General features: G+C 41.8%; 1 protein-coding gene across 2 annotated transcripts in view; it reads right to left on the bottom strand.

Moving 5' to 3' along the window:
* The window catches only part of LOC135502007 (vang-like protein 2), a 48639-nt gene extending 21874 nt beyond the window's left edge, over positions 1–26765 (bottom strand). The window contains exons 1-2 of one of the 2 annotated variants that reach the window (XM_064794437.1): positions 26660–26765; positions 1488–2685 (exon numbers count right to left, since the gene is read on the bottom strand). In XM_064794437.1, coding sequence (XP_064650507.1) covers positions 1488–2634 — 1147 coding nt within the window. In that variant the 5' untranslated portion in view covers positions 2635–2685; positions 26660–26765. Of the gene's footprint in view, positions 1–1487; positions 2686–12705; positions 12935–26659 lie in introns of those variants that run through there. The other variant, XM_064794435.1, reaches the window with a different exon arrangement.

Here is a 26765-nt window from a genome sequence, read left to right as displayed (position 1 = left end):
CCTTTTAGAAGGAGGTACGGAGGGCGGAAACGCTGTTACCGAAGACGCATGGCGTTTCGGAGGTGGCGTTATAAGGTCCGGCCCTACTCTACTGTGTCCATGAGGACTGGGGTTATTTCGCAGTAAAGACTGAGAAAAACCCCCAGTAGAGTCTTCGGTTACTGAAAAACGGGAACCCGCGTCAGTAACCGGAACTGCAATCGGCGGACCGGAAGCAGGGTGCTCCCGCGGGTACAAAGGGCTTGTACTCGGGGGAGCGGACGACAGGGGAACCGGAAGGTTCCCTGAGGTCCGGGGTATATTAAACCCTTGGAGACTTATTGGATGTAAGTCTCCCTTGGGACCACAGACATTAATAATGTCAGATCCCGCATCCTTCGCAGCCGCGGCCGGAACCGGAACTCGGCTGACGGAAGGGGTGGTGGCGGGAGGTTTGCTAGACCTCCGGGTTATATGCCCGGAAACGGAACCGGAAGAGGGTTTAGGCGTCTTCGCGGCCCGTTTCCCGCCACCAGACGCATTCCTTTGTGGTGAGACAAAGGATGCCGTCGGAGGGGTACGCCATATAAAAAATGGTACCAATGACAATAAAAACACTGGGAACCCCAAGTAGGCCAGAAAGGACGCAATAATTAATGGAAAGGAAAACATGCCTACTTGAATTAAACACTATTGCAATGGATCTGAGTCTTGTTCATTACAATAGAGCGGAGAATAGCCTACTTAACTCTACCCTACCAAGATCAAAATAATGGAGCCGGGTCGACTAAGCTAGCTAAGAAAATGTCTATAATTAAATAGACTGGACAATACTAATGCCAAGATTAGTTTGGCGGTCTACTCCGTAGGTGAATGAACCCAAAAATCGTCTAGACTTGGCTGGTTGAATTTGGTTTTAAATCGAATTCACGGCAGCTTTGAAAAAACGATGTGCTTCGTAGAAGCACAAGAGTAAAGACTGAATATGGCGGCATGAGATCGGCGCGATCTCGCGGGATCGGTCAGGGCTCCGCCTGGCGGCCGAGCTGTTAACTCAGTTCTCCCTTTAGAAAATTAAAGGGATACTCTTGTGTTTGAGCCCAAATGGAGTAACATGCAAAAGTGTTCCATAGGTAAGTTTGAATGACACAAAATGATGAGTATGATTTAGGGGGGGGGCACTGCATGGTAATGCATAATTTACCAGACTTGCCTGTCACAAACTAAACAATCTCGTGTTGTCAAGAATCATAGACTTGAAAAGGGAACCTGTAAAACTCCTGAGGAATTGATACCAAGCTGGAGGTATTGGTTGTCTTACCAAAACTGTAAGGGTGGAGCTAAAATGTAGACCAAAACCTGCGAAACCTGCACCAATTGTTCACCTATTTTTAGGAATCAAACACAACAATACTGATACCATATTTTATACCAAAGTGATAATCTTTCTTGTTTTTGTGAAATATCTGAAGTTCAAGGTTGTACTGAAAGTTCAAGGTCACACTCACCTTGTTCTCCTGCCATCCTCTTGATATGTGAGAATGCTTCCTCCGCTGCCGTCATCAGCCTCGCCCGTCGTTTACGCACACGCCGAGCATATTCCTCCTCCTCGTAGAACCTAATGTTGTGACTCGTATCCCTCCGCCGTGCAGCTGCGGCGAATATAGCTCGTGATCTCGTTGTTACTTGTGGGTTTTGATCAGTCGGATTCTTATTCACTCCATCGACGTCATAGAATTTAAAACCAGTCATTTTATTTTGGAGCCTTGATGCGGCTTCTAAATATGGGTTGTATGTCTGGAAATCTTTATAGTACTGCTCTAAACACCATGTGGCAGCACGTTGGATACTCAACTGTCCCATGTTGTAGAAATGCGCCTCGCCGTCTGGTGACCGGCAGATTTTGACCGTATACTGCGGCTGTAGTTGGCGTATTTCTAACAAGATGATCGCTAGGTAATGTATGAATAACAAGGCATCGACCAATGACACGCTGAACAGAACCACCCGGTAGTAGTTTTGTTGTTTTTCTTTAAATATGCGCACACCGTAGAATAACCAGAACGCAAATGTCAGCACAAAGATGAGAAACATGATGAGCGCACGGAAGATGAATACCCGCGGCATCGTCGCTTTCGGTTTCCGGAAAAACAACGCCCATGTACCGATTAATAATATGAGTAGTTTAAATGCGAAGCTGATGAGTACTCCCTCACACTCAGGGTCACATGGCCCCGCTTCTGTCCAACCGTCGATGCCAAGTTTTGGGATTATGACCATGGCAATCGGCGACAAAAATGCTAGAACTCCCAGAATTCCACTAACGATTGTCCCAGCGTATCGTGAGCAATCTAATCCTATACTGTCCTCCATATCCTTCGTCATCCGCGTCATGTCCTCCATCGAGAAAGCAGTCTCGGATGTTGCACCAGTTATGGCCGTCGTATTTTCGCCCCAGTTATCATCCTGAGGTAGAATTTGTACTTCGATGCGTTCATCCTCAGCATGACCATCGCCTGAGATGACTGTCGACCGATCGTCTGGTATCCGCATGATTTTGTCACGGCTCCTGCTCCGCCGATGTCTGTGCCCACCACTGCGGTGAGATCGTTCAGATCGGTCACTCCGACCTGACTTGACGGATTCGACGTCCATGTTGTTTATATGGCCGGGAAATGGCTACGATGACGTCTTCATTACCACTATCTGGAAAGATAGATGGGACAAGGAGTGAATATGGTGTTAGTGTATACAAACATTTAATTGATGACCTTGAGTGGTTAAGAAATGAATACGAGGTCTGCTCGCCTTCTCCCTTGTTTGGTTTTTGCTGGAACATAAAATGAATAAAAGCACTAACGCTCTTGTACAAGATCACAGGCTGGAAAGATGAAGTGCATGAGTGCAGAACTTATGCAATGGGCCAGGGAATGCAGGGTCTCTTCCAACTTCTGTGAATGACAACCTGCGATAAGACTGTCAGGAATTACGCATTCCTGAACCAAGTCATTTCCTGAATCAAGTTATTAGTCCGACAAGTCGCTGCAGCTGCATGGAGTCAGGAAGTCTGAGGAAATCCTTGCGGATTAAGCTTAATCGTCTAAGCACCTTCTTTCATCTCTTAACATCTGTTAATTCGTAATCTTGTTTACTTAGTCAATAGTTTGTAGAAATAAAGTCAGTTGTAAAAAAGATACGATAGAGTCGAGTTCACCATCAATTTGTAGTCAGCAACTCCCCAGTAGAAAACCCGAAGTGCGGAGTTTTCGACAAAGACTAAGAGAAAGAAGGCTTGGAAATTACACTTACTTTTGAAATATTTTTAATCTGCTTGTCATCTACAATACAATTGGTATTGACATGAATGACAGAGTATTGACATGTTTTTAAGTTAGAAACACCATTAACACAATCAGGTGTACAATCATACATTTGAACATATAATGCAGGCATACCAGGCCCTAAAAACTCCAATCTTCCCAGCGATAAACCCAATGCATGCAATATCAAGCCTATTATTTTCCATGGTGTCAACAAGATCATACAAACCTCACTGAAGAGTTGATGGGCCCGTGTAGGATCAATAAACACTCCAAGCTATAAAGCCCAGCCAATTTGACAAGTCCCTTTGTGATTAAAGTCTGAAGGTTCATTTATCAGTCAAATGTCAGGAACTGGCCCATTTGCATGGTTCAGTGCAGATCCTCTAGACAGGGGGACAAGTGAATCAAGTGTGAATACACCAGGATATGCACTTTTAACACACTACTACCCGAAAAAGCCTCGATTCCCCTGACATGGGAATGCCTTTTCATTAGCAATTACATCAGAAGATAATAGCCGCACGTACACCACCTGAAAATGGACCACCAATCTTGGTTCGCGAACCAATGCCGCACCATCGAAAATCCACCAAGCGCATACACCACCGCTGCAGCTAGTTATAAAATCCGGCAACAGATGGCGCGCAAACAATAAATTGCATGCGCAGAAAGCGCCATTTCGAAAGCGCCGCCTGGAGCCAAACCATCTAACTAGCTAATTGCCGATCCATTTCCGCGTACACCACGAAAAAGCCGAGCTTTTAACAAGCCGGGCGAATTTGGACCATCAAGCTTGGTGGGACAAATTCGCCCGGCAATTTGTATCGGCAATGGATTGCCGAACCAATTTGTCGCGGCAATGTGGTGGTGTACGTGCAATTGGTCCACCAATATTTTGTGGTGTAAGCGCAGCTTGTATCAAAATATCAAATGAAATGATATGTATGATAAAGGCCCAGTTTTATAATCTTACTGACATTCTGTTTGACAGCTAGTGTTGTACACATTGCAATGATAAACCAAAGTACAGTCCAATCACAATTGACATCCTTCCTGCTTCACGTCATTGAAACTTAAAGTACATGCTAGTTGTGCGTCAATGACGCACTTATCTCTCTATATTCCCCGTATTTTACGCGCAACCTATGAGCTGGGTAGTGCGTCAACGACGCAAATTTAGGGACGACAATTCAATTTGGACTGTACCTTGAACGGAGACAGCAAACATGATACCCTCTCCCCTTCATAATTGTGAAACAACCTGATTATTGACGGAAATGCTTAGCTCTCCGTATTGGTCATTGGTGTTGGTTGGAAAACCCCATATAGCTCAAACTGTTGCAGCCATTCATATGAGACAACCACCACAAAATAACAATAATAATTTCTGATAATTGGTATAACCACCAAAACAAAATCATACACAAAGAATTTCCATAATTATGGTCAGAAGGAACCAAAACCTTCTATCCCCCATTACCATGAGTCGATTATCTCACGATTATGTTAACATGTGGCAAACATCTCGGCACCCACTCGATCAAATCAAGAACTCTTCAACAATGGAGGAGACAAAGGCTGCCTATTGCTACTATTAGGGGTATCGGCAGTGATACCCTTTGCAGTAATGGGGTGTCATCGTCAAGTATCATTGTGTCGTGACTAATGCATGATGGGAGGAAAAGAGACGTGATGTGACGCACCTAGGTTGACATAACCCAACATAACTATATGCCATGCCAATCTCATGCAAAGTGGATCTCATGCAAAGTGGATCTCATGCAAAGTAAACCGAGACCAGGTGTACATAATGAATAATTATGACAATATAGGTTCCAACTGATATGTCCTTGAGATTGTACCTCATGTATCTAACTTCACATCACGGAAACAGACATCACCATCTCTGCCAAATTGGAAGACCTGAGATCACTTCATCACTGAAAATGCATTTATACTTCTTAGCCATATTGTGTTCAGTCATGATGTCCTCATGCACATTTGTCCCGAGATTAGCAAGAGTAAAAAAATATGTTTGCTTAACATGAAAAGCATTGGAGTTCCAATCTGCAGAGTTCTGTCCTGGATTCTAGTTTTTAGGTCTAATATATATAAATTGCATAATTATTTATCACTTTTAGGAAAGCCCTAAATACCTCTACAGCAAAAAAAGATCAAGGTATCAATACAATGATATGTGTGTATGTTTAGGGCAGCCTTCATGTCTGTTGGTGGTAAACAAGATAACACAGTGCAAGACATCCAGACCATACTACAAAAGTGGAACAAATTATCCAGAAGTATTAAGGTAGCAGGAAGGGTTGGGCGTTTGTGGTTTCTGAGTCTGAGGGTGTTGGTGTCTGTTGACTGTGCTTTAAGAGAGACTAGGCATGGCGCCCGTCTCTCTTAAAGCACAGTCAACAGGCATTTGGTCTCAGTATTTGGGTTTTGATTGCCATGACTGTACCCCTGTAAAAGTCAGAGGAGGAGAAGTTTGGAATGATGAAAGCATTGAAGAAGAAGAAATGTTATTATTGAGGAAAGCAAAATTTATTATGAGACTAGAAGGCAGTGTCCTGACTTGATTATTTTGAAAATGGCGGTCTGAACACATTAAAAGGTGGAACATGGCATTTTATCGACTTTGAAGTGTTCCGCAGTTAAAGGGAGACTATAGGCAGCAGCTAGGTAGGCAAGATAAAGTCATACAAATTTGCCAATAGGGGTCAGTCATATCTCTAGGCATGGCGCCAGTCTCTCTTAAAGCACAGTCAACAGGCATTTGGTCTTAGTATTTGGGTAAGTACAGAATCAAGGCAGCTCAGAGAGCAATGATTGAACGATGCTGTGGACAAGTCCAAGGATACTGCATCAGTCACGACCAACTTCTCATCAGAAAGCGTCACCACCAGCATATTCAATGTTCAGTTCCAACCTGTACCAGTCCAATGCACGCTTGTCATGGTCAGCAGTGGTCAGCTTAGCGCGATATGGAACATTCTTCCGAAACTCAAGCGAGGGAAGTCTGCTCATTAGCCTATCTCGCGCACTGCTCCTTCTTGTCAAACATCGTAGTGAAATCGTGGTACAGTGGGGCGTCCTCGAGGATTGCAGCTGGTCGGACAGACGTGAGGTGGAATGTGGGCGGCTGCACTTCTTCGTTGATGTGCGATGGCAGATAGCACAGTTGTTGCGTTGCATGACAGCTGAAAGTGAATGTGATATCATAGAACTGAGGCGTTTGCAATGAGACTATAGGTGAAGTAGAAGCAAGGAGTGAAATGGGCCATCTTCCAGTGACTAATATACAGAGTAAGGGCACTGGGTGTTGTTAGATTCAGCATTGAATGTATTCCTCGTACAAGCGTGAATAGTGTGGACATACAGGAGAGGTGAGAGACCCCTATTGACTACTTCTTGTAACTTTATCTTGGATATTATATGAGTATTGAACTTCTAGCCATGGAATATGAAGAAATTGAAGTTGTAGGCATGGAATATGAAAAATTATTCAACGGTGAAAGACATTATTCCATGAGGCTTTGCCGTGATCGCAAAGGACGCGACGCGATTGGTTCACATGCTAATGAGGTATGATAATGATAATTACCTCTATAATGCTACTTGGATAGCGACTGTGTCGTTGATTGCAACAGTGGTCTATGTCAATGTGTGCCTGTAATGTCAATGAAGTATGATGAGGTGATGACGATAGTGCAATTATTAAATATTGGCAAGAGATCATACTACAACATAGGTCTTGTTTTTGACAGATGACTGTGCGACATTCCCATTGGGTCTTGTTAGAGTCAGCACTGCATGTATTCCTTGTACAAGCTTGAATGGTTGTGACGGACTTTGAGGGGTGAGAGACCCCCATCGGCTACTTCGGCTAACTTTATCTTGCCTACCTAGCTGCTAGCAATAGTGCCCCTTTATCAAGACTGACCCACTGTGCGGGGCTAAGAAATTACCTTTATAATCCTAGTTGGATAACCACTGTGTAGATGATTTGAAGAGTGCTCTGTGGATGTGTGCCTGTAATGTCAATGAAAGTATGATGAGGTGATGACGATAGTGGAATGACGAAATATTGGAAAGAGATCTATTCCTAGAAGAACATATGTCCTGTTTTGACTAGGTGGCGCATTTTAGAATCAGCAGTGAGCACTGTGTGTAACATGGTGGAGGCAGCGGAGATAATAACTGTGTCGAAAGTATTGTTATAGGGCCTTCCCTAGGCCCATGGGGTTAAATTTACAATCCACGATTGAAAAGACGTAGTTTGATCGCATTCAACTATAAATCCATTGAACAGTTGTGTTCCTTTAGTCAACCGATGAACTTTTGTTGGGCCATGATCGGGGATTGTAAACTGTAAATGTATTATGGACTGGGAGACGGGGGAAACACAAGTGAAATAGACCAAAACAAGTGATTTTGGGGCTTTGGTTTAGACGCATGCCCCACATGCGCCATGCGGGATTAGGCCTATACGGTTCATGTGAACTTGTTGACATCTACATGATCTAGTGCTGTTATTGAATGGTCATGGTACATGGTAGGCCTAATCATCATGGCTATATGTTTCAGGAAAAGCTCGGAGTAAAATGAACTGCCGATGAATAATGATGTTGTTCATGTTTACCATGTTTACTAGTACATAGCCATAGGGTATGCACTGGCCAGTGCACTTTCTGCACGTCGTCATGGTCATGTACGTGATACCTTGCATTTTGTTTTTTGAATGCGCATGCTTTTTGGGCAAAATCACTTGTACCAACACTAATGAATAATGTCTTCTTATCCCTATGACTCCATACACAGTGAGGGCATTGTCCCATTCCCATCAAATGGTAACTTATTGTACCGTATTAGGGTGGAAGTTGGGGAGCAGATACCTACCGTTGCACGCCTGTCATAATCAGCAGTGATGAGCTTAGCGCGATATGGAACATTCTTCAGAAACTCAAGCGAGGGAAGTCTGCTCATTAGCATATCTCGCGCACTGCTCCTTCTTGTCAAACATCGTAGTGAAATCGTAATGGAAAACGTCTGGCTTTGCGCCAGACGTTGAGACTAATAAGTGAAGAACTAATAGGTAAAGAACTTCTACTTGCGCGAGACTGCTCTGATAAAATTATCATTGCAGAGACTACGGTGACGTACACATATATTTTTTACAATCAAAAATGCCCTCAAAAGACGACATGGAATGATTATTTTATTGATATTTCCTACTATATACCTTCCAATTATCACTTTATACAAATAGATCGGCGTTAGGTCGCATGCTTTTCTTTCCTGGTGACACTATAAAGCAAAATAGTTGCAACCCCGTAAATGCGCTATAAGTCCAATAATAAGTGACGGTGACCCGTTATAAATGTTTCGCCAGCTTCGCTTTTTTGCCGCTACGCGGCGCGTTGGGCCCTTGCGTCAAGACAAAGAAGAATGCCAGGACACCCATGGGAATGACAAGTACTGACTGGAGAGGTGTCCTAATTACAGAGGTCAAACTCAATGGAAAAGCACAATTCAAGACCAAATTCAGTGTCCTTTTGAGATGGTGTCCTGCCGAGGAAGGTTCCACTGACAATCACTGTTAATATCTGAGGGCATTTCCATCAGTCACCTACAGTCCAAATCACATTTGAACTCTGTCCTGCTGGCGTCGGTGACGCCCAAACTACATGTACGCGCAACATACCCGCGAGTTACACACCAGTGACGCGCTTACCTCTCTCTGTTTCGCGTGAATTGCGCAGGGTGGTGCGTCAATGACGTGAATTTAGGGATGACAATCGTGATTTGGACTGTATCTCATAGTTTTGAGCAAAAAGTTTTTTAATGTTGTGGTTTATATTCCGATGCATCAAATATTTAAATTGACCAAATATGTCGCGGTCATTCCTGAAACTTTTCAGAGAAATTCGAAGGAGTTGCTCAAACAGAGCTCAGCGATTTTTCCTTACCGGCACCAGTTTCTAATCTACCTCTCGGATAGGAGAAGCAACTGCAGGGTAGTCAAATGTCATGCTGAATCAAGTGTGTTTTTCTACAGGAAATCAACTCCACAATCATCAGTTTATTCGCCTGGCAAGCTACCCATGCCTTCACTCATGCAATACTTTGGGAACTTTACCTCAGAACCCTGAATCCTTCTTTGCTCTGTGAAGTAAGGGATCGTGCAGCATCACAAATATTGAACAAAAATGAAGATGCACTTTATGGAATTGAGTGACATACTGAACATCCAGTTAAGTTTTTTGTCTAAGAACACTCAGACATGTTTATACAAGACATAATGATTGACCTCACAGACAAATTTTTAATGTTTTGATTATGATATCATAGAATTCTTGTCAATATCGCAATCAAAACAACTCTGATAAGATAGGAACTGATTGAGGGCCAAAAAGGGATTACTAAACCCTGATATGCGGAGAAATAGTGTCAACTAGACGTACAACAAGCCAGGCTCGGACATATGACTGCTGGCCTAAATCACAAAACAAATCTTGACTAGATAAAGCCCTGCCTAAGATTGTGTAATCATTTGTTGGCAGCTTATCCATATCTTATGATATCTTCTGTTTTTATTGCCATCTCTGACATCTGTTAACCCATGCAAGCCAAGAGAAACAACTCAACTCCCAACTCTGAAGACTCTGGTTTTGCCCCGATTGTGTTGACCAGGCAGACACTTTGTGTTCTGTGTGTCCAGGAGAAATTCCAAGGTTTTTGACATTCCTGTTTCTTCAAGGATGTCAGTGGTGTTTTAGTGCTAGACAAGCTATTACAATTCATGTTCAATCATCACTGTTTGCAGTATGTCCCTGCTATATGAACTGCATCTCTCATTAGACTATCAATCAGAGGGTTATAGATCTTGGTTTGATTTGAAAAGCCCCATGAGCCCCCCCCCCCCCATTCTCGCTTTTGGCTGGGTGATGCAACCGGTTACAGTAAAATTCGTCCCAATGTAACCATATTTTGACACAATTTAGATTTCATTTCACCTCAGTTTCATTCAAACTTAGAGTCTCAAAATTTGTCTGGCGAAACTACCCACTTGAAGGATGAATTAGTCTTGGTGCGCACTTATTTCCAGGTGCAAAAATGGGAAACAAAAACTGTAGGGGTGTTAAGGCAGGACAAAAGCAAAGTGGAAAACACTGCGCCCCATGAAGAACATGCTCAAAACACTGCTGCATAAATACCAGGAATCAACACGAGATCATTGTGTAAACGAGGCCCAAGTGCGTGTTTCACTGAGGTACACAAAATGATTGTTGGAAATGAGAATAGAAGAACAGGATACACATACAAACCCCCCAGTGTGGACACCTCCACTTCAAAGATACCCCTCTATAAGAAGACACCAAACCAGTTTACAAGAAGATATCCAGTCAAAGAAGGAATTGCCATCATCTGCACAAACTGTGATGGAGGGAGGAAGTGCAGCTGACTGCATCACATCACCACATGGAGAGGACCCCAACACCTTTGCGTATTCTTGAGAGCAGAACAGTAGGCTACTGACCCTACAATACATGCAATAGTTGCTGCGAAAAGAAAGATAATCCATAAAATCATCAACCAGAAAATTTTGTGGCAAGGCATCCATCACCGTTTTATATTGAAGCATAGAAGTCTTTTTCCCCTGCCCTGAAGTTCCACTGCGTTCCAATGATGAGGACATGGATAAATGCAAATCAAGGAGAAGACTCAAAATAACCATTTCGTTTGGGCGCTAACTATTCGTGTTTCACCAGGAACAAAAAGTCGCATCTCATGGCTTATGGCTTTGTCCGAGTTGGCTAATAGGCCTTCTGACGTGTTCTTAGTTGGTGCATTTGTTGTGAGTTGCACGTTAATGATGCACCAATGATACGCTCATATTTCTATGTTTTGGTAGCGCATCATTGACACGCCAATGATGCGAATTTAGGGATCCGAATTACAATCATGATTTGGACTGTATTACTGGATACTGAATGGTATTACTGGAACTGCAGGCCAAAACGATGACATTCCTTTGGATTCCTTATTTTCTAGATTCTTGAAATTTACATGGACCCGCACAACATTATCTAACATTCAGCTGGTCCCAGTGGTGTCCTCATAAAGAGGTTTGGAGCAGAAGAATAGGAATATGTACAAAAACACACACCCCGAGATCAAAGCTTGAACACAAAGGTTCCTCATGTAAAGCCTGACCTGTGTGACACTTCAATGAATGCTAATATTAATAGCGCAAACCTCCCGTGAAAATATTTGCCAGACAATTTTTCATCTTTGCATTCATCACACTGAAAGAGATTTGAGCGATCTTGTGTTGAGAAGTGAGTGTACTTTTGCGAGTTGAATGTCAAATGAGAGCAACGCTTAGCTTTAGTAGAATATAGATTAGGAGCAGATTAGGAGCCTTTACTCAGCGAAGTAGGAAGAAATTGACCTTTCATGTCTTAGGTCTAGGAGAATCCAGAAAACAAGGAAGTTCATACTGAGAAACAGCCCCTCACATACACTGTATCTACAGGGACAGCGGTAGCACAGTGGAAGAGAGTCGGCCTCATGATCAGGAGGTCGTGGGTTGGACTCCTGGCCGAGTCACACTGCTTTGTTCCCTAACTAATCGAGTTCAAGTGAGCGCCTTCTGGTTGCTCCTTGAGTTGAAACCCCTGATTGATTTCTGTGCAGACCGGGGTAATAATGATATCCCAAAAGCGCTTTGAGCAGGGAAACCTGGAAAAGTGCTATATAAGAACTAAATATCATTATTATTTATTAATACAGAGGTCTGGTATCAACCCCGATTGACTTTCAGGCCCTTTATAGTTGACAAAACCCTTTACTTAACAATGGCATATTGTTCAATTCAAGGTCAATTTTCATTTTGTTGAAGGTGTAGCCGAGGTCTTTAAAGAGGGACTATAGGCAGGTGCAGGAAGGTCAAATTGTCCATCTTCAGAAGACCAATATGCACAGCAAGGGCATTGGGTCATGTTTGATTCAACACTAGATATATTCCTGGTACAAGCGTGAATAGTTTTGACGTACTGTAAGATCAGACAGACCCCTATTGGCGGTGACCATGTGTAAATTTAACTTGCCGATCAAGCTGCTGCCTACACAGGGCCTTTAAGAAAATATCTGTATCTCAGTAGGGTAGTTTATCTATGCATTCGATTAGGCAGCAAAGTCAAATTGGGCACACGTGAGTATGAAGTTGCAAGCTGCAACTCGACAAAGCCTGAAATATAATGAAACATGATCATCAATGAATCATTAATTAATACGATATTTCTCAACAAATCCAGATAATAGAAGATACAGTCATCACCAATCAATTTACACATGCACAGTACCATTACACATCCTACACTCCACAACTCACCTGTTCGCTGGAGAGCTGCTTGGTGAATCTAAACTTCCAGTCGAAGATTGGTCTGAATTATTATCCGCAAATCACCAATTAAATCCAATTGAAATAGAAGACGTTTGACTACTGATATTACTCCTTAAAATCCTGTTTCAAACATTCATAAAACTGTGCCAAAATTGTCTCAAAATGGAAATAAATAAATATATTCCTGACTAAACTAGGAGAAGAGCCACCACCAACACTGGCTTTCCAACTCTGAATACCTTGTGAATAACACTGCACTATACACTACATGGATCAGTCCACTATTCATTAGGGGGTGTTAGGTGCACATTTAAGGAAAAGAGAAATACACTGTATTGCAGTTTTTATGCATGCAAATTTACTGAAACTTGGTATCTATAGTATTTGTATATCTGTCTACACAACGGAATTGTTGAAATTTATATTCAGGAAATATAAATTCGAATTTAATCTTCTTAAATTTTAAAGGATGAACAAACAAGCCTTCAAAGGTCCCTCCGGTGTAATGAGTCTTGCTTAAGAGGTGATGTGACAGTTTTTAAGATTTTAATGGGGGGGGGGGGGGAGTAATTGGTTTTAAGTTGATATTGCGGTGTGTAAAATGAATTTTTGTCCTGTTGAACCCTCTTGCCAAGTCAAAACTGTCCGAGGGCAAACAGTATTCCTCTTATGTTTACTTCCCAACAATATCTAAATTGCGCAGACACCCGAATGTTAGTAAGTAAGACTGTGTCAGATACAATGAAAAATCACAAGAAAATCATTCTAATTACTAGCGATCGTTGGTGGTGCGTCAGTTCGATACCTCGGAAAGGCAGGACACTAACCTAGTTTCTATATTTCATTTACGAAAGAAGCTCCACGTTTTTTAATTGAACTTCAACTTGAACTCTATCAGACATCTCCTTGATAAACGTGCTCTATCACTTTCTGTCAAACAAGGGGCGTGCACTCTCTTGACCTGACATGACATTCTACATTCTGTCTTATAGCAGACAAGATTTATGACTTGAAAAGAATGTGAGAGACAAACATACCCAACAAATCTTAAAGTATTTTTTTTACAGTTTGGCAGCCTGATGTCATTTTGTAAATAGAACACCTTATCAATTTGGTATCGTAATGCAACACAAGGTTTGCCTTATTCTGGCAACCAGACTCATGGACTGGCGAGTCTGATTTTGCACTACAAATGTTAGAGGGTCGACTTGGGGACGAGATTGCGGTACATAGTCTCTCTAATGGCATTCGTGGTCACCATTAGTAACAGTCTGCGTCGCCATCATATGACGATTGTGACGAGGTTGTGCTGGTGGCAGAGAGAATTGGCCAAAATAGATCTCCTCAAAATAATGGTATCAATCACTGATTTGATAAAGAACATGGTAGCTGATTTTAAGTTTTAAACATAATGGTGTCTTTGTATCGTTTTTTTGAATCAAAGTCAAAAGAAGTAGTTTGTGGCACCTATGGTGTCATCAATGGCAGATTTGCACTAAAGTTTGGGTTGATTCTCTCGCAAGCGATAGTTATGGATGTCAGCTTTTGGACATGCTCCAGGATTTTTGTAGCATTATGACACTATACATGTATCACACATGCATAATGTCATGAATACACATCATTTGGGAGAACATCAATCAAAGATCAAAATCAGAATCCGTCAGCAAAATGAAAGGCAGTCATCTTAGTATGAGAACCACTCAAACTTGACTGGAATGAATTAGATGAATTAGGGTGCCAATTTGAGCCAATCGTGTGCCATCATTTCCGCCAGATCTTGACGTTTCCTGGCTGATGTGTAGCGCTTTATCTGGCGGTTGATGAAGGCATTGATATGGACACAATTAGCAGCATGGGGCTTTGGAGTACCATTTAATACATGTTGGCACACCCCCTTGAATGAAGTTGTGCCTGATTATAGCCCGTCTCAATGATGGCCTTCAAGCACCTCAGTGTAACTCTTGACTCAAAGAAAGGCAAGTAATTCTTGTCTCTGACAGTCCATGCTCTCCCACAGTGGTTTAGTAAAGGGTCTTCCAAGGCTGACTTAAAGTCTTCTATGAGGCCATTACTGCTGCGAGACAACACAGTAGGCCTGCCCTTTTTTTACATCATACACAGAAAGAATGAAGGCACTTGATGTGGTTGCCACAAACCTTCCTGTCAACAGCACAGAGAGATTTGTGTTGAACAGAAATCAGAAAAGAAATTATTGTTGAAAACTTTGTATCATCAATTATGACCGTAACCACCAGCCATACATGATGGCAAAACATTTTCAGACATGCAACTAAATAGAAAAGTGTGCCATTCAAAATTGACCAAAGTTTGCTGATTGAAAATCTCATTCACATGAATACCCTCTACCCCAAGATCTGAAAACTAGGTCTTGTAAATATAGTACATCTTGTAAATCACGCTGAGCTGGAAAATGAGAATGGAAGACAGCCGAGATTGTCAAATGATTTAGCCCAAACACACTAGACATTTATCCAATAGTGGAGCGTGTTGTCAAAATAGGCCCATAGGCATAGACGTTATTGTCAGCGGCCCTTTCATGGCTGGATTTGTCCCCAAAGGCCAACCCATCCTAGGCTGGTGCACACAAGAAGAGATGGTCTGCATTGATTCACGGTGACACTAATTTCATGTCTGTTTGAACTATAATCTTGTCAGCCATTCATTTCTTTTATGATAGATTTTGTAGGTGATTTTTATTGTAAACAAACCTATAATGGTTTTTGAGTTTTCGTATATACTCTAGTTTCACCAATGTTAGACCGATTGCCACGAAATCAATGTGAAAGGGCAAGTCGGAACATGACATCATGATCATTGGACAACTTGGTGTCGCCAACCCAATTTGTCTATATCCAAACAGGGAGCTTCATGGCCTAGTGGTTAGCACTGTTAGCTACCACGCAATTGGGCCCGGGTTCGATCCGGGGGAGAACCCAGGATTGTGTAGGAGCTTCATAGCCTAGTGGTTAACACTGCTGGCTACCACGCAATTGGGCCCGGGTTTGATCCCGGGGAGAACCCAGGATTGTATTTCTGGATGAACCGGCGTGGCTTTTCAGGGAAGTAAAATTCCTGACTCTTCACAGTCCTTCGAATGAGACTTAAAACCTTCTTGTATCTGGGTATGCAAAATATTATTGCCAAATTCACAAACATTGAAATGAATCCTTTATGTGGTATAAAGTAAGGAGGTACAATCATAGCCCAGTACAATTATAGTTTGTGTGTGCATTAGTTTGTACTGCCAGTGGTTTTCTACACTGAAGGGGCTAGACTTGTACCATTTTACCTTGAAGTGGTTGAAAATGCTGAAAACCTACGTACCCAATGACTAACAGGACTGTCTGCCAAAGGATTTTTATTGTTTTGTCAGCAAAAGTCACATTGATCACAAATTTCAAACCATCTAGGACTGTCACAATATTATGCTCAGCAAATTGATGGCAATTACACCTCCCTAAACACATTAGGCAATTTGGGAAAGACCTTGAAGTGGTTGAAAATGCTGAAAACCTACGTACCCAATGACTAACAGGACTGTCTGCCAAAGGATTTTTATTGTTTTGTCAGCAAAAGTCACATTGATCACAAATTTCAAACCATCTAGGACTGTCACAATATTATGCTCAGCAAATTGATGGCAATTACACCTCCCTAAACACATTAGGCAATTTGGGAAAGACCTTATTGTAATTTGCACCAAGCTGTCCACAGTCTGCCTAAAAATCCACTATAATCTCTTGATGTGATTTATAGCGTTTTGGCTCAAGTTCTCTAAAACAATACCCTCGAGTGGTAGCCAACAGGGTGCCATACTGTCCAGAAATAATAGGGGGTTCATAGAGGGAAGTGTTGGCAAAGCCCACAAGACCAGTGGCGTGATTATCCTGTCTGCATGGGTGTTAGGGTATTTCACACCGACCAACAACGTCCTATTCCAGTATTTTGTTGTCTGGCAGGTGTATGGACCCCTTGTGGAGCCATGTCTATTGATGCTTCCAACATTGTTAAAGTCTATTGTCTTTTTATTAGTTTGGCCAAACAAGTAATAGTGGTCGGCCCTGTTTGTCATGACCACTGGGTGGGGGAGCCTGTCACAAAGTGAGGGGGGGGGGGTGATTCCTGTGGGGACTTAACCCCTTTGAAGTTATGAATTCATCCTTTGAACTTTCTTCTAAACTGGTTTTCTTTTTTTTCATCTGATTGCAAAGACAACGCCTTGTTCAGCTATTGTGGTTCTGAAGGATATGGACTACTGAGGTTGAACTCATGTGGGCAACTTATACTCATGCGCATTGGTGATCCAGGAGCCTGAGAAAGACAGTGGGGGGTTATTATATTCTCACACCTTAGCCTTCTTTATTTTGTTCTTCTTCAGTGTTTGCTATGCACTTACAAGAGTTGTTCTCGAGGGAATAATCCTCCTCCAAGGCAGGATGAGTTTTTGTGTGCTACTACGATTAGGTACCAATTGAGTTTATTGACACCGTGTCCTTAGGTGTATAGAACCTTGGTTAAACAAAGCAATTAAGGGTTAAATGTCTGGTGCAAGGATACAACAGCGAATCAGTAGTGATTCTTACATGAGTCGGACCAATGACCTCCTCATTCTGAGCCTGGTGTCTAACCACTATCAATCACTGATCTCCCTTCAACCACAAGGACAACTTCTAAGATATTTCTCGCATTTTTTATGGGGAACATCTGGATCTGTACTTGCCCTAGATATGTATTTTTAAAAGGGCTTTTTCAATGAGACACGATAGTCATCCAGGCCTGCTGGTAGCCATACCCTTGGGAGTCAATCTGCATACCAATGATGCTACAGAAGTAACTAAGAGAATGGCCTTAGAGTTCTGGTTTTGACAGGGAGTCACCTCAAAAACAATTTTCCAACATGCTTTCAAACTCAAATTGGTCTTTTAATTCTCATATGCTCTTGAGACCAAGACAAATATTTGATGCCTGATTCCAAACCATTTTTCTTTGAAGATTTCTTAAAATGCCTCCAGTCCATTCAGGGTTAATTTTGCAAACCAAGGAGAGTTGACACAGCTTACTGTCCACAGGAAGACAAGCCCCTACAACAACCCCTTCACACCTTGATAAGACCCTTCTTTACCCAAGGACTTATGCCACCTCGGCCCCTCTTTTATTAGTCAGGCCCTTGTCAAATGTATAATGCCACTTAAACTCTCAAGTAGCTAGGCCCATTACGCTAAGCCCTTTGATCTGCCTGCTTGTTAAACGTGCCTCTTAATCTCCAGGTTTGCTCGCTATTTTTTAAAAGGAACATGACCAACTGATATATAAGACTGCCCAACCACGGTTGCCTATGATCAGATGTCACGTGGCAGGAAACTGCATGGCAACACGGGAAAATCTTGAAAGTTGGTATCAAAACTCTACTTTACAGTTTTTACAAAACTTTCATTGTTTTGATCTTTCTCAGACACCTTAAAGGGGTACAACGTTTGTAATTACTTGTGGTCCAGTTATAGAAATCCACTAATACACAATGCTGTAGTACAGTTATTATGAATACAAATTTGTTGAAACTTTGTATTTACAGTATTTGTCTATCTGTCTCCAGAAAGGCAATGCTGGAATTTATATCTATATCTAGTATGTATTTATGCAATTGAAAATTTTCAAATTCAAAAATTTTAACGAACAGCGTAGGCCTTTAAAGAAACAAGAATAAATTACTAAGATGTTTTCCCCACCCCCGCACCCCAGGGGAGAATACCCTTGACCTGTCCTTCCAAGATTGTATCTCATCAATTAGTTTCCACACCATAAACATGCGTTTGATCAATAATATCATCAATGAATAAGGTTTTCCATAACCCCCACCATAACAGAGCCATATGTTACAAACAATAATCAAGCTTGTGTTAATTAGCTGAGAGGTTTTTATTGCAATGAAGGTGCTAATATTGAGCCCTAACAAGTAGTTCACACCCAAATGTACATGTGCACAAAAAGACTCCCAAAATTCCCAGGGGAGTTTCTGGAAGATTGGAAGCTGAAATCACAAATCAGATTTTTGAAAATATTGCAGAGGTTCTTTTGGTATCTGCTATGAAAAGACAGAAAATGGAATGCGTGGTAGTTTTCTCAAGAGCTGTTGGTCAGTGCCGATAGCATCTTGATCAACCAAGTCTTAGACACTGGATTCAGAAGGGGAGGAAACTTCATTAAACATACTTACTCCCTTGTGAGTAAGGCCACTGAATGTTGATGACATTTTCAAGGTTCTTGTCACGGCCCTCAACTGGTTTTGAACCTGCACCAATGCAGTTCATTACAGTACATACTGCTCCAAATCTTTACAGAAATGACTTTTCGCTACAATTACAAGACCTTTAGAGAGCAACTGAAAAACACAAATAAATATGCACGGGGTGTGATTTCAACCCCTGATGATGTCAATTTTCCAAAGCCTCACCAATTTTTCAGTTTTCTACTGATGAACTCATTTCAATGGATTTTTGTATTTCACCAGGAAAATCCCGGTTTTTAAGATGATGAAAGATGAAAGTTAAACAAAACCAGGCCCTCAAAGATTTCCTGAAAGCGACTGACAAGAACCATGAAATCAAATTTGATTGGCCTAGGGTGGAGTCATGTTGTAGACCCTGTTTGCAGGAGGATGAGGAATCCTAAACATCGTTATATTGTCCAAAGGAAATCGCTACATCATCAACTTGAAAGGTTTATATTGATGGATAGAAATGTACTAGCTCTATGTTAGCAGATGGTGGAGTATGATAGCCCTAAATCGCTCTCAGGTACTGCTACATGAGGCAGAGAAAACGTATGAAAATGTGAGAGTAGGTTTGTGAGATTCTCTTCAGCTGGTGCAAACAATGCTGGATTCCTTTGAAATCTCTGGCAGTTGAGAGCAGGGGAAACAAGTTTGGAGATGGCACATCTTCACCTCGTCTTGAATATTTTCCCGACAGTTTCTTTGGCCCAGGGCCGAGGAAGAAGTTGTTCATAAGCAGCAGAAAGGTGGCAAAGCTATGAAGATCCAACAACTGTGAGCCCGTCAGGAGACATGGCGAAATGTCGACCGGCTGGAGCGAGCAAAATTGCAAATACCACACGGTCACGTGACGTGTATCAGCCAATCATATTCATGGAATCTCACTTGAGTTATGAAATTGTTCTTTGCAACCAAGATTGCTTAGCAAGCAACCGCAATGCAACTTATGTTCATGTTTAATCCTTGCTTTCCAGTAGACTTAGCTCAACATGGTGATTGTCTGATGCATGTTGGTACCACATCTAGCCAGAAAATTGGTGAGAGGTGGAGGACTTTTAGACAGGATGAACTGTACATTTGATTAGCACAGTGATCCTGAGAGCCATGTTTCAGTTAGCTTCTAAAAATTGTCAAGATTAGTGGAATGGCATTTTAAAATACAGTTGGGCAAGCACATCCTAAGTGGACAACTTCCCCACCATGATTCAGCTCAAAATCGGCAAAAAATCACACAAGCCAAGGGAATAACTGTACACTCACAGTATAATCATTCTCTAAACACATTGTATTACACTTAACAGTCACATGAAATAACAATACAGCCCCTCATCTGGACAAGTGATACAGATTAGATCTCGGAGGAGCCATCTGGACAGCCATTGTTCAATGGTAGGGATCTCACTTTAAACAGTTGCCTGATATTTCGTTGTGTTGGTACAGCGTTAACTAAAGGTGACTGGAAGTATGAAAGAATCACAAGTGCCACTTGACACAAATTATGCTCAAGTGATTCCAATCATTAATCCAACTTCTTCAGTATTTGCACCAGCTGACAGTGTGTACCGCTGTGGATCATACTTGGTACCAATTATATCAAATTATTCAAACACTGCCAAGTTTTTGAAGGCCTTGAGACCACTGTCACTGGACCCTCACAAACATCATGTGTTATTATGGCTGCAGTGAAATAATAATTCTCTGGGAGATTTCCTGGAAGGTCCTTCCTTTTGCAGTAAAATCCCACCTAACTCTAGTGAGTTGGTAAGTTGTCATGTCAGGCCAGGTAGCCAACCGCAATTTCCCTTTTGTGCAATACACACAACCAGAAAGCAGTGATAAATATTCCATCACTAGTCAGAATCAGAGCAACAACCAATCTTCCGAGATCTAAGAAATCAGGGTGCATCAAGGCAACCATAAACATCGACAAACCTGGTCGGAATACCAGAGGAATCCTAAAGGAGCTAGTGAATGTTGCCAACATTTCCCAGAAGTCCCTTGATTTGATTACGTAGAATTAGCCAACGATGCTGATTATGTTAGATTGTTTGGAAAGACACTTCAGGAGGGGAAGGTGATAATTGGCTCTGAGCTAATGGTAAGAGAAGTACACATCCACTGTCTGATGATCAGTGCATTGTCAATGGGTGTGTCTTGAGCTCCCCCTCCTCAAGCTAATGACAAGACACAGCAAAAATGTGGATGCTCATGCCGTGATAGAGTTCCACTTGTTCACTTGTAATGCGTGATATGTAGAACGAACAAGTCATTTCCAAAGAGCCAGAGCGGGCAACATGACAATTTTTTTCACCTTCATGTTGTGTTTTCAAGCCTGAGTCAGTTAAAGGAAACCTATCACGAAACGCTTATATAATAAATCGGTTTTTCTGAACTCGGTTAAAACCTAAGGTGGGAATAAATTTCTATTGATTAATCTTAAGGAGTATGTTTTCAATACAAATCCCTAAAAAATACCCACAGCTAATAAAGATACCTCCTTTTATTGATCACAAGTTCCCTCCAACCTCATGAGTATTCAAATGGCGGTATCATCTTCCTGAGTGTTTTAACTAGGCTTTCAAACTACTTCTAATGATGACCAAACCACTTGCCAACCCTCAGATAATCATGCACCACGGTCAAATGACGATAATTTAAACGGTCAAGTGACACCCGTTTTGGTGGTCAAGCGGTGATGATTGAGTGGCCATGTGAAGATGACACCAGCGACCAGATCATGCCCAATCCATCCTATAATCGGCCAAAATCTTTTGACTCGAGTAATTTCCTATAATGCGTCTAATCCTTCTTGAGATCTAAATGAAATTACTTTTTAAACTGGAGAGACGAGCAAGGGTTCACCTCCCTTCCAAAGGTTTCTCTCAGGTGGAACTGTTTGCAGGGCTAAAATAGAAACACCTGTGCCAAAACAATGGCATTTGCGAGACACAAGTCCAAAGGTGAATTGATAGGGGGTTGTTGGGGAAAGTGTCTAAAGATTGACAATACAATTGGTCATTGTGTCCAGAGGATTATGTAAGCACTCTCATGGTTAATGCCAATGGACACTGTGCTCCAGGAAACGTGGATACTCTCTCTTACTGAGCTGAGGTGTTGGCCTTCCTGAGCAGGAGTCTAGATATTGAGTTCGATTGCAGTGCTGCGCTTTAGGCGCTAGACACAAAAATAACTGTGGCGCTACTCGTGCAAGTGCTGCGCTAGCACTTGAACACGCTATTTTACCATTTATGGCTATCGTTCTAGAATTCAGAATATGAAAACAACAATCGGCTGCATGTTTTTCCTACGTGCTCTTGGCAAGAAAATAACTTGGGAAGGTCCAGGAGCATTATCTTGAAATGAAGCTAGACGCAATGCGAGTTAATCCAAAGTTGCCAGCAATGGAGACCCACGCGGCAAACATCGCTCCTGTTTTAATCCTGGATAATTCATCATATCAAATGTGCCGCGATCCCTTCAAGCTGGAGGTTGCCAGAAGAATAATGGTGGATATTAAACGATGTTTTCGTGCTCGGGGATGGTAATATATCACAAATTCTGCACAAGATAAGCCGCTACGCTATGGGGCCATTACGGCTCATAAACATTGAACGCCAGGCGACATCGTGACTTCTTGACTGTGGGTCAAGGTCAATGTGGTAATTTAAGGGTTACATCGTTCGTAGAACTGATGGCCCAGGAAAGTAGAAATGCAGTTTTGTACACAATACAAATTTGCTGAAACTTGGTATTTATAGTATTTACAGATCTGTCTACACAAATGCTTGTTGAAATTTATGTCAGTACGTATTTACAAAATTTGAAATTTTCAAATTCAATTACCAATTTCAAATATGTAACAAACGGTGAAAGTCTTTAAGAGCTAGTTTCGACTGTGATGCAATTATTACACTACAGCTGGGGGCCTATTACTTGAGTTGCAGCTCATTAGCCAAGTGTCAATATATATTGATCCCAGATGGCCTATATTGGCGGAGAAATTGATGGTGTTTGTCCATATTGGTATCACTCAATTAATGCAAGTATTCCGAAAAGTATTCAAAGCATTGTTGGAAGTATGCTAGTTTCTGCAGCTTTTTATTATTGAGAACCAGGCCCTAAACCAGAGACCGGTCCAACAAAATCCAAGTTCCAACTTGTGTGTACCTAAAACTGATTTACACCCCTGGGCGAAGTAGAGTTAAGTGCCTTGATCAGGGACATAGAGAACAGAAGGGTCTTTCTGGACTACCCACATAAGAATAAATTCCAATGTCAGAGCTGCTCTAAATTCCAATGTCTCAAACCTTCCTCATATTGAGACTTCAATCCAAATTCTTTTTTATGAAAATTCACAAACCCTAAAATTGCTAGTGCATTTTCTTCCACCCTCTCGAAAATTCTCACGATTTTGTCAGATGGTCTCATAGCCGTGAGCCCTAAAACCATGTAAACTGGAGGTACAGCATCGACACCTTTGTAAAAACACAATTCACCCAGGTTTATTCAAATAAACTACCAAAGCCAAAGTTATAGCAATTGAGATCATAACGCACCAAAGAATATTTCTGGCTAAAAGGGAGCCAAAATTACAGCAATCATTGTATATGCACTGATGATTCTGGTCAAGATAGGTTGACAATTTTGTCACAATTTTCACTCTATCCTGGACCAAATAAGCTGTGTGAGGAGTGTCCATGATGCACACAAGGTTTGGTGCAAGATGCGTGAATCAGACTTGTGAAACTCATCTGATGGCGCATATATTGTGCCTGAAGGCTTATTGAAAAATTATACTATTTCATTGAAATTAGTTGTATTCTTCAACAAAGGTTGTCAACTGTCATCAAACCCCCTGCAGGGTCCATGAATGGGAACTTGAGTCAACTCTAAAGGTCTAGGATGCATGGATGAATGTGCTCGATGCTCCATCCCCACTCATGAATACTGTGATAGGGTGTGCAACCCCTGGTGCGCGTCTGTTGCAGCGGTTTGAGGTGGATTCTGTTAGACGGCGAGCATTTGGACAAGACATTTAATCCACAGATAGCATCCAAAACAAGGATGAGAACGCTGAGCTTAGATATTCTGCGTAATGAGTTACCTCCGAATATTGACATTACAGCCAATCAAATGGAGACATGACTCACTTTCAGGTTTAGCATCACAATACCTGCGTCACACTTTCTTGCCTCAAAATATGATTTTTTATGAAACTATCAAGGATCATACTCTACAGGGTGGCCCAGAATTATTTTCTTTTGGACAATAGAATTGATGACCTCAAAGGTAGGAACACAAGCTTTGTAAATCATGCTGCATAACCACCAATAAAAAATACACCAACTTGAAAAACCGAGAGACATCTTCAAAAGTTAGAATCGACCAACTGGAGCCATAAGGGTAAATGCCATCCTTGGTGACATCCTGGGACACTCCTCTGACGCCAATTGAGATATTCGACACCTCCAACACATCACAAACTGCATGGACCTCACAGTATCTGGAAAATGGCTGGTAAAAACATTCCCCAATTTGAGACCACACTACAGTCTTAAAATTTGGTAGTTCATCATGAATTCAATATCTTCAACATTCGCAAACAAAGAAACCTGGGTAACTCGTTCAGGAAATTCTATGTCAAGTATTTTAGAATGTCTGTATGGTTATTGTGGACTTCAAATTCTGTCGCCCAAGGGTGTGCACTTTTCATTCAAAGTGGTGGTGGAGAAATGGCCAGAGACTGAGTGTGTTGATGATGGAACATGTCACTATGGTGTCTGTGCATGCCTTTGATGGCAAGGGAGGCGATGATTTGGGGGGCTCTGTTCAAACAGCTTATGGTTCGAACCGCCATAGGGTGTGTGCTTTTCATTCAAAGTGCTGAGTAGTGGAGAAATGGCCAGAAACTGGATGTATTGATGATGGAATATGTCACAACTGTACATGGTGCCTGTGCTTGGCTGGCAAGGGCAGGCAAAAATATTTGGGGGCTCTGTTCAAACAACTCATGGTGAACTGCCTGAGGGTGAACACTATTCATTCACTGTACTGAGGAGTGGAGAAATGGCCAGAAACTGGATGTATTGATGATGGAATATGTCACAACTGTACATAGTGCCTGTGCTTGGCTGGCAAGGGTAGGAAACAATTTGAGGGCTCTGGTCAAACAGCTGATGGTTAACAACTGTTTTCCTCAAACTACCCTGCCAGAAGGCAAAGCTCAGTGGAACACACCACAGAGTATTTTGTAACTTGACTTGCAAATGGAGAGCAAAGAGCCCATATAAAATATCTGCACATGGACTTCACACATGAAGTGGCGCTGAACACCCCAGCAACAACCCCTTGAAATCCGAAGGCAACAGATTACCAATTCCATGGTAACCATGCAGTGGTGACAAGGACACATGGCTCGACTGCTCAAATCATTCAGATCAGAGCAGATTCGGTTTTCTTATGATTCCTCTCATATTTGTGTGTGACTTTCATTTTAAAACTTTTTTACACTGACTGAGCTTCACACTTTCATCAACTCGGACAACACAGAAATAGGTATTTCTGATACATGCAGTGTACACTAATTGGTCTTGATGCCAATAAAAATTGTGTATAATGGGTTCTGCACCCAGATGTCTCAGAGGTACAGCCCAGAAACAGAAAGGAGGGGTGCCAATGGGGTTCGGATTCCTGCATGGTCGTTCATATCATTTTCAAATAATTTTCTCAAATAAAGGGAGGTCTGTCCCCTCTGCATCACCCCCTGTGTCTGTCAGTTCCCAAGACCATCGACTTACATGCTTCCGCTGAGGGGACAAACATGGTGATTGCTTCAGCTGTCATTCACAGACAATAAAATACTGTACAATTTCCCAGTCGGAGCTCATATCCGAACTGCATAGCCTATGACTGAGGCACTGAGGTTTTCAAGAACAAATCAAGACACCCAACATTATATTAGACAAGTACAATGGCTTTTACAGTAAATCCCATAATTTTCGCAGTCCTATATGTTTGTGAAAACATCTTTTTGAGATTTCGTGTCCATTTATTTCCACGAATGGGCGCATTTTCCAATGATAAAACAATTTCTTCATTTTTCCACCCCTAATTTTGTGTTTGTTACCCGCCCTCTCACAAAAATATCAGGCTCTCAAAAATAAAGGTGTTTACAGTGCTTCTGCAGTAGAATAGTTGTGGGGTGGGGTGGGTGTGGGAGTGTCCTGCTCAGATGTAAACGCAGGCAGGCTGGCTTCTATGATTCAGCAAAATGGGTTGAGGTGTTTAAAAGATTCAACTTCACTCTCTGTATACATGGTACAGTGCTATAGTCTCGACAGAACACCAGAAGCATTCATAACAGGGTTTTAGCATCATATTATAGATATGGCAACTTTTTCTTTAAAAACTTTGAAAAAAGCATTTCTTAGCTGGCAGGAATTCCGACCCAAAGCACAACACCCACTGAGCACAACAACCTAAATTAAGACACAGCATCTGTGAACAGCAGTCTCCGTCTAAATATATCGCATTATAAATGTCACCCGGCCATGTTTGCTATTCAAGCACCATTAAAAGGACGGCTCTCTTAAAAATGTGGCGGAACGCGGCAAATTTGCAATTTAACGCTAAAGATCAGATACTTACCTTAATGTTTCAATCCACGGTCTCAACACTTACTCAAGACCTGAATATATAGATCCATATTTTTTGGTAAATCTCGTATAAAATCCACTGAATCGACAAACACCTA

The sequence above is a fragment of the Lineus longissimus genome, chromosome 18 (genome assembly GCF_910592395.1).
Source record: "Lineus longissimus chromosome 18, tnLinLong1.2, whole genome shotgun sequence".
Lineage (NCBI taxonomy): Eukaryota > Metazoa > Nemertea > Pilidiophora > Heteronemertea > Lineidae > Lineus > Lineus longissimus.
This window is presented reverse-complemented; position numbering and strand designations above follow the sequence as displayed.